The sequence below is a fragment of the Dreissena polymorpha genome, chromosome 1 (genome assembly GCF_020536995.1).
Source record: "Dreissena polymorpha isolate Duluth1 chromosome 1, UMN_Dpol_1.0, whole genome shotgun sequence".
Classification (NCBI taxonomy): Eukaryota; Metazoa; Mollusca; class Bivalvia; order Myida; family Dreissenidae; genus Dreissena; species Dreissena polymorpha.
In genome coordinates, this window is record NC_068355.1 from 143275721 (window position 1) to 143285047 (window position 9327).

A 9327-nucleotide genomic window follows, 5' to 3' on the forward strand; every position below is an offset into this window, starting at 1 on the left:
ACCATGTGGAATGCTTCAATGTCAATATCAAAGTCACAGTGGACACTTAAAGTTTGTGCATATTCCTTATACCAGTAAGTATATAATGAAAGTACATGTTCCTGAATGGCCAATAGCTTTTTATACATTAAGGATTTTATAAATGAATTGGCACATTCAAGTGAATATCCTATCTAGATGACGTTTGTCTGCAATGTGGCTCACTTCAAGGTCAAGGTGACAGACAACACATGGAAATTGTGCTTTAACATATAGAAGTGTATATAGTAAAAGTGCATGTATGTTCTTGTTTAGCTCATAACTTTGTTGTGCATTATGGGATTTGAAATACATGTAAATTGACACATATGATCATTATAGCAAGATAAGGTTTCACATGCAACAACCAAGTCGCTCGCCTTAAGGTTAAGGACACGGAGAACATTAGGAGTTTTTGTACATGCCTGATATTGACATAGTTAAAGCACTGGTTTGAGCCTTGTCAATAACTTTGTGGGGCATCATGTCATAATAAATTAGCAGAAATCATTATAATATCTGAATGGTGTGTTGCAGAAAGCAAAAATGTTGGTTGTTTTTTCTGTTTATACTGCATTGAAAAATTTAAAGACAACATGCTTAAAGGTCAGTGTCACATTTGAGAAGGCTTTTATGTGTTGTAACAGTCACCAACGAATTGTAAAAACATTTTGTATTAACTGTTCACGTTTTGTGTATCACACTTGGCTCGCTTTTGTGCCCAGTGGTAGATATCCATGTCCTGGGCACATTTATGTCTAGTTTGATATTTCTTTCGATTATATTGATTGCATGGCATGCACTGCACAATCAATGACAAGACAGTAATGTTCTGGGCCTGCATTCTGTATAATCAAGCAACCTACACTTATTACGTATCTTCATTCAAAGCATTTATTGTTACATTTCTTGAATGAATATTATCATAATATAATTTCCTTTCCAGATTGTTATAATAAAATTAAATTCAAAAGCAAATAGCCATGGTTTCCCAAATTACTGGTGAAGCCTTATTTGTTTTTATTTTGTGACTAATGTAAGATTAACATGTTGTTTATTAAATACCGGTATGTCATCAATGTTTACCAGTAATAATTAGAAAGAAACTTTTTTTTTTAACTGGAGCAGAATATTGTAGCTAAAATAATCATGGACTCATTTGCGGAAAAATACTGATTATGTTTTCCAAATAGCTTATGACAACAAAACTGTGTTTTTCTTGATTGTTTTTATTTTGTTTATTGTTAGTATGATGACAAAATGCTACAGATATATGTAGGGTTTGTGTTTGAATTTGAAACATAAAAATATATAATTTTTGCTTATGCAGTGTGTCAATTAAAGAAGGGGCATTAATTTTCTTTCAGGATATGTCTTATGCAATATGCAGGGTTTGGTCTGGCTAATATGGCATAAGACTCATGTTTGAATGACCGGGAAAATTTTAATTATATGTAATTTATGAATTAGCAAACTGTAATGAAATTGTGTATTTGATGTTAAGATATTGAAGTTAAAAATTAATGTTCTAAATGTGACATGACTGAGAAGTGTTCTAGTAATAATGAATATTTACACTTGCTATATTTTTGCAATTTTGTAAAATAAAATAACTTTTACACTGAAAATTTTATTTTGTAGATGTTGAGGGAGACCAATAAATGTACATGTACTCTAGCTGTAACCTGATCATAGCTATCCATGTGCTTTTTACTATTGTTAATCAATTGTTATTAACTTCAAATGTTCAGTCAATTACTGCTCTTACTGCATTAGCAGATATTAAACTTTTATTTTTTAGTACATGATTTAAATTTGAAAAAAAAACTTCTTTAGAACAGTTAGTTTATTTTATTATTTTCAACACGTATGTGCTATTATAATATGACATTTTTTAATGAATAATAATTAATACATGGTTTGTTTGAAAATCACAAGTATTTGATTAAAACGTTTTCAGGTATGAACATGTTAGAAATACTTTCTTAACATATATGTGATGAGTATTCATTGAGATATCTATGTTTGTGCTAACCATGCAATATGCCTGAGAAGTTTATTGTTTGATATAGTCAGTGTTTGCCAATTGTAAGATCACAAGAAACCATGTTGTATTTCTAAATTGTTGTGCCATTTTTGTAAATCAAAGAATAAAAAGTGAGAAGAAACATGTGTTGGAATGTTTAAAGGCAAAAAGGCCTTAGATGTCTTAAGTTGTTGTATTCTCCTGCTGATTGATGCATGGAAATAGGGATCACGGGTCTTCGTCTGTATGTAAATTGATATACTTGATGCAATAAATTTGACCACAATATCATCCTGCACAAAAATAATGTATATGAGAAGCTAAAACAGAAACCAAAATCATACGCACTACAGGCACAGGGGAAAAAAGTTGTTCAGTTGTCTCTGGTCTGTATAGCACAACATGTAACCTCACTTCCACACCTGATAAGCAATATCATAACTCGTAGAGTCCCCCATTAGAGGGGTTGTTGAAGGCTGGATTTGAGGATGCGCCCAAAAGTTGTATATTTATATGTATATAATATATCAAATAACCCATTTGTATTTAAGTGTGTGTTGTATTCAGTCGTCTGCTGGAAACCCAGAAACTTGGATACTCTGATGCATTCAGAAATAACAGCATACTTTTTGTCTTAAAGTTACATTTAGTCGTGTTTTGTAATTTAAAGTAGTGCAAATCGACTAGCGTTGTTGATTTATAGACTTAACTTTTTTATTCGGCGTAAGCTGCATAAGCCAGCTTTTCACCCTGACTTGACCTTTGTAAGTGTCCAATAAAATTCAAATAAAATTTCCCGCGGCTAGGTACGAATGAATACACTTCATTTATTCCATTGGCTGATTTGAGTATACCACCAGAACATTGGAAACATATCCGCGTCTTTGTACCACTGTTTTACTGTATGAAACAATTTTATCTCTAATGAAAAGGCTTAATAGATAGAACAGTTTTACACTCAATTCTCGACATCAATACAGTTTGTGCGTACACCTTTTATTTTCAGAGTATTACCAGCGCAAAAGCGTTTATACTTAAAAGGCTATTTTCTCATATTTAGTACTTACTTCCATATTCCTGTCAACATGTTAACATGTAAAAGTATAAAGAGCAGTGGAAGCGAGGCCTCACTTTAAAGAATTGCATTTCAACCCGCGAGGTTTCGGGTCAAGTCGCGGACATTCAGAGTTTATATACAGGTCATCACCGGAGTCCGCGGTCAGTAAAATAATCGTTATATAATAAAGACGCTATCCGTTAACTAGGTTACCTGGAATTTTCTTTAGACCAGAACTATGTTAAAAGAAGATATTCAGCAATATAATTATGGTATGTCAATAATAGATTCTTAATGTGTTTTCAACAATACAATGATAAATATTATTTTTAATAAATTTAACAATAATTATTCCACCATATTGCCTAATGTACTAAAGTGATATTATGAGCATGTAACAGTCTATAGGTGTCTATCGCAACCGTTGATTATTTTTGATGTTTCTACTTCATATACACTTATAGTAATTAATGCAGCATCAACATACTAAAACAATATACCAGAAAGAGAAAAATAATGCATTTGAATATTAACCGTACTTTCGTTTGACAACTGATCATGCGTTTACGAGTTGAACCTAAATTTAGTTTTAGTGCAGATTTGTTCATACGACACAAAGACACAATATTGTTTTACGGATCATTTCGGCTTACAGGACTGGGTGGGTCACGTAAGAATATCGAATATAAAATATATTTTTATAAACAACTGGTAGCAAGGTGAGTTGCAGATAATTGATCAGTAACCACATTTTAACTAACTATTTTGACCTGTTAATTCTTTTCAGCTCAATTCAACAGTGCAAAATGCCCATAATATCACTTTAAGCATGAGCACGATGATTCTCGATACTGTAAATAATCGAATCAAATAGCAATGCCCGACAGACCACTAAAACAGGTTTGTTCTCGTGTGGCCGGTTGACTCATATGTTTAAATTTCACTTCCATTCTTCTTTTGGTTTTCTGTTTTGTATCTATAGGTTTATGACCAGCAATATGTTATAATGTAAAATAAGCCGCGAAAACTCACCGTAACATCCCGTACTGCGTGTGATGCAGCTAAGAACTGCACAGAAAAAGACATTCGCTATCCTTGATCTCATTCATTAAACTATTTACGCCGTATATCTTTTTTAAAGATATTTCTTGTATGTAATGAGCTGTAAAAATTCGCTATACAAATATTGTTTTTTGTAACCTATGTGATTACAGTCAGGCAGTGTTTTCCACATAGCATAGCTTACACAGTCACCACTGACAACACAAATCAATAATACTAATTTGTTTTGTTTTTACCATTTTCTTTTTTGAAACAAGGTAAAAGGTCGCATTTAAAAAATAATCGTATAGTTCAATTATTAGATATTAGAATTGTTTTAATCGTTCATGCGATATGCCGTTAATAACGTTAATATTGGTTATTTGTAACCTATGTGATTACAGTCAGGCAGTGTTTTCCACATTTTACAGCATGAATAATTTTCGCTTACACAGTCACCACTGACAACACAAAGCAATAATACTAATTTGTTTTGTTTTTAACCATTTTCTTTTTTGAAACAAGGTAAAAGGTTGCATTTAAAAAATAATCGTATAGTTCAATGATTATATATTCGAATTGTTTTAATCGTTCATGCGATATGCCTTTAATAACGTTAATATATGATGTGTATTAATTCATAGGCATGTAAATTGTAAGCAAAGTTTATTATCTGTCAGCCCAAAAATCCAAGTCAGCCTAATCAAGTGTCTTGTGTAAATGAGTGCAAAAACTAGTAATAATAAATAACACTAGCTCAGTGATACCGCATATCGGTGTAATAAGCCTTTGTCTTCAAATAATGTTTTTCAATTGTAATAAATCAAAGAAAAAAAATCGGTTTGTTGTTGTTTTATCCTTTTTGTGAAGAAATTAAGTTTCATTATGATATGATGGGACATTTTATCTCGAATATCGGCTCGTTTCTTCTTACCATCGGAAGCCATTTGTTTGTTATGAAGAGTACTGCGTATCGGCTTATTAAAGGTTTGCTGCTTTGTAGAATACTAGCATAAAGTTTGGAACTGTGACATTGCAGGGGTTTTTCAGCACTGTCTGTACATCCGGATAACGGAGGCACTCCCAAAGCAAACGGACCCGATCCCAAACCGAAATTATAAAAAAAAATCCCAATTAAAAAAAAAAAAAAAAATTTTTTTTTTTTTTTTAAGAATGAAGTGTCTTATAACTTGTGTGACTAACCAGTGTTTGTTTTGGTATAAAAAATCTTCTATAAGGTTTTGACTGTTCAGTTCTTATCTCAGAGTGTAACTGTAACTGAAAAACAAAACTGCAGTCCTTGAATAAACGTTGAACATGCCCAATATTGCAACTGTTTATATAAAGAAGACAAAATAGCAAATAAAAACAAATTTATTTGTTAAACCACTGAATTATTTAAGCATGATAAATTCACAATTCTTTCCCAAATGAGCTGTTTCATCGAAGCAAAAATTTCCAAAATGGCCAATTTTGTCGATTAAAAATTCCCAATTTGGTCACACTCCTTTTCCCAAAATAGGCAGAAAAACCCCTGCATTGGTGTACTAGATCAAAGAAATTGTTAGTTAAACAAAATGCATTAAAATTTTAACTTTTATTTCATTAGTTTGCATATTTTATGTACGATATACAAAATATATGTGCTTATAAGATAAAATAATATGAACATGATAACAACGTAGCAATAACTTTGAACTTTCTAGTCCTCGAATGTCAATATAGTTATAACAATTTGCACATTGACTTCTCATCAGCTCAGCTCATTTGATTTGGCATCTGAAAATACAAAAACTGGATTGAAAACACCCCGGTAAAATATTCGTGAAAAAAAGCAATATTTTATTTCTATTGACTGGTAGATCTATGAAGTTTGAGCAAGTAATTTGCAGTAGCATGCCAATATATGTAAAAAAGCAGCACTGCCTAACATGCCCATCACCATGTGACATCATTTTACTATCGCATGTTTTTATTCGGTAAAATAGAAATCAAAAACCCTGAAATACTTTCTCAATCCTTAACAAAATTTATGGAACTGTGCGCGATTTTGTGAATGACATCGTATTATGTTATAAAAGAGAAGTACCTACTTACCCGTAGAAAGGCCATTTACTAGATATATTTTTTTATAAAACAGTGGGAAAAACTTGTAAACAATTGGCACCAGAATTAAGAAGGTTTGGGAAAGATATTCCACTTGTTTCGGATTACATCAATATGACATACCCACCGATACGCAGTACTCAAAGTATAATAGTATGCATTGTAAATGAACGTCTGTGGACAAAGTCCATATAAAAAGACTAAATACACTTTTTTCAAATGTGCTTGACATGATGGCTTAAACATTATTCAGCTCTTCATGCATTTTGAGGAATTAGGTTATATATATTTTTTAAATCATATGTCAATTGTTAAAGCTCAAGGAAATATGTATGAGTTAAACAAACTTGTTTGCAGTCTCAAACATATTATAATCATCCAATGAAATCAAGAAAGCATCATTTAATTAAATAATTAGTAATTAGAATTATAGTGTCTAAATGTCTCATTTGCAAAAGTCCTTTGTTAAATATGACTATGTTAAATGTTTATGTCCCCCGCCACTATAGTGGGGGACATATTGTTTTTTGCCCTGTCTGTTGGTTGGTTTGTGTGTTTGTTTGTTTGCTCCAACTTTAACATTTGCCATAACTTTTGCAATATTGAAGATAGCAACTTCATATTTGGCCTGCATGTGTATCTCATGGAGCTGCACATTTTGAGTGGTGAAAAGTCAAGGTCACGGTCATCCTTCAAGGTCAAATATATGGGTCAAAATTGTTCATTTAATGTACACTTGCAATATTGAAGATAGCATGGCATGCATGTGTATCTCATTCAGCTGCACATTTTGAGTGGTGAAAGGTCAAGGTCATCCTTCAAGGTCAAAGGTCAAATATATGGGGACATGCTTGTTTAATTGTTATTTTAAATAAGGTAATGTGCAGTTAGTGATTTCAATAATTCATGTTGGAAGATCACATCTTACTTTTTATGCCCCCGGATCAATAGATGCGGGTATATTGTTTTTGTCCTGTCTGTCTGTCTGTCTGTCTGTCTGTCTGTCTGTCTGTCTGTCTGTCTGTCTGTCTGTCTGTCTGTCATTCTGTCCCAAAACTTAAACATTGGTTAAAGTTTAATAACTTTTGCAGTATTGAACATACCAACTTGCTATTTACCATTCATGTGTATGTCATGTAGCTGCTCATTTTGAGTGGTGAAAAGTCAAGGTCAAGGTCATCCTTCAAGGTCAAAGGTCAAATATTATTGTATTTTTCTTTAACCTTCTTAAAAGTTTTATCATAATTGTTTAAATATTGAACACAGCAACTTCATATTTGGAATGCATGTGTATCTCGTGGAGCTGCACATTTTGAGTAGTGAAAGGTCAAAGTCATCCTCCAAGGTCAAAGGTTAAAATAAAAAAACAAAAATCATTTCTCCATCAATATCTTACTTACTTCTCGTGCAGCTGCACATTTTTAATGGTGAAAGGTCAAGGTCAACCTTCAAGGCCAAAGGTCAAATATCATTGTATTTTTCTTTCCTATAACTTTAACCTTCATTAAAGTTTTATCATAACTTTTTTAATATTGAACACAGTAACTTCATATTTGGCATGCATGTGTAACTTGTGGAGCTGCACATTTTGAGTGGTGAAAGGTCAAGGTCATCCTTCAAGGCAAAGGTCAAAATAAAATAAAAAAACGTTCATTTTTCCATTCAATCTCTTACTAACTTCTCGTGCAGCTGCACATTTTTAGTGGTGAAAGGTCAAGGTCAGCCTTCAAGGTCAAAGGTCAAATATCATTGTATTTTTCTTTCCTATAACTTTAACCCTCGTTAAAGTTTTATCATAACTTTTTAATATTGAACACAGCAACTTCATATTTGGCATGCATGTGTATCTCGTGGAGCTGCACATTTTGAGTGGTGAAAGGTCAAGATCAAGGTCAACCTTCAAGGTCAAAGGTCAAAAAATAAAAAACATACATTTTCTTAACTTTTTTTATATTGAACACAGCAACTTCATATTTTGCATGCATGTGTATCTTGTGGAGCTGCACATTTTGAGTGGTGAAAGGTCAAGGTCATCCTTCCAGGTAAAAGGTCAAAAATAAAAAAAAATAAAAATTAATTTCTCCATTCAATCTCTTACTTACTTCTCGTGGAGCTGTACATTTTGAGTGGCGAAAGGTCATGGTCATCCTTCAAGGTCAAAGGTCAAAAAAATAATTTTTTCCATTAATATTGAAGATAGCAACTTGATATTTGGCATGCATGTTCATCTCATGGAGCTGCACATTTTCAGTGGTGAAAGGTCAAGGTCAACCTTCAAGGTCAAAGGTCATAAAAATATAATTCCAAGCGGCACATTAGGGGGCATTGTGTTTCTAACAAACACACCTCTTGTTGTTTTTTTGGAAATAGATTCCCATTCTTGTAGTTTAAATGTTTCTTGTAAAAAGACTGGTGGGTCTGAGAAAGTTTGTAGGGGTCATTTGCTAGCAGGGCCCTGTTAATTTCCATCCCTGTATATTCATTGATAGATTTTTCTTTTATTGAAAATCTATTTGAAAATATTGTGCAAATATTGAATATAAGTATAAAAAAAATTCAACCAGCATAAAGACACTTAAAGGCATATTATTTATGATGTTAAGTGTTCACTTTTATTATTTTTAATTTCGCTTCCCATAAAATTACAGATAATCTAATAAAATGCCTGCCAAGAAAAAGAAGTCCGGCAAGCTGTCAAAAATGACAGAGGAGGAGAGACTGGCCTATGAGGAACAGAAGCGTTTGGCTGAAGAAGAAATGCGAAAAAAGAAAGAAGATATGCTGACACAGTTCTTAAAAGTATGCAGTTTTGATGTCTATAGATTAAATATACCTGATTAAATAATCGTTATAATAATACATCATAATTTGATAACATGACAATCATCATATAAGAATGTATTTATGCAATATAATCGCTCCATATTCCTGTCTAGAAAAGATAATTCATTATAAAAACACCTGTTAATTTTGTTCTATCTTTTTATATTGAAATACTTTTTTCCAAAAAAGTTTTTTTACTGTGCACAAAATATTGTTATTTGAAGATAAATTGATTGTTGTTTTTTTTGCAATAATA

At 32.2% G+C, this 9327-nt stretch overlaps 1 protein-coding gene across 2 annotated transcripts in view; it reads left to right on the forward strand.

Moving 5' to 3' along the window:
- The first annotated feature begins 4341 nt into the window (after positions 1-4341).
- The window catches only part of LOC127853663 (dynein regulatory complex subunit 2-like), a 16381-nt gene continuing 11395 nt past the window's right edge, over positions 4342-9327 (forward strand). Inside the window, exons 1-2 of one of the 2 annotated variants that reach the window (XM_052388368.1) lie at positions 4342-4420; positions 8897-9047. In XM_052388368.1, the coding sequence (XP_052244328.1) occupies positions 8910-9047 (138 nt within the window). In that variant the 5' untranslated portion in view covers positions 4342-4420; positions 8897-8909. Of the gene's footprint in view, positions 4421-4553; positions 4668-8896; positions 9048-9327 lie in introns of those variants that run through there. The other variant, XM_052388359.1, reaches the window with a different exon arrangement.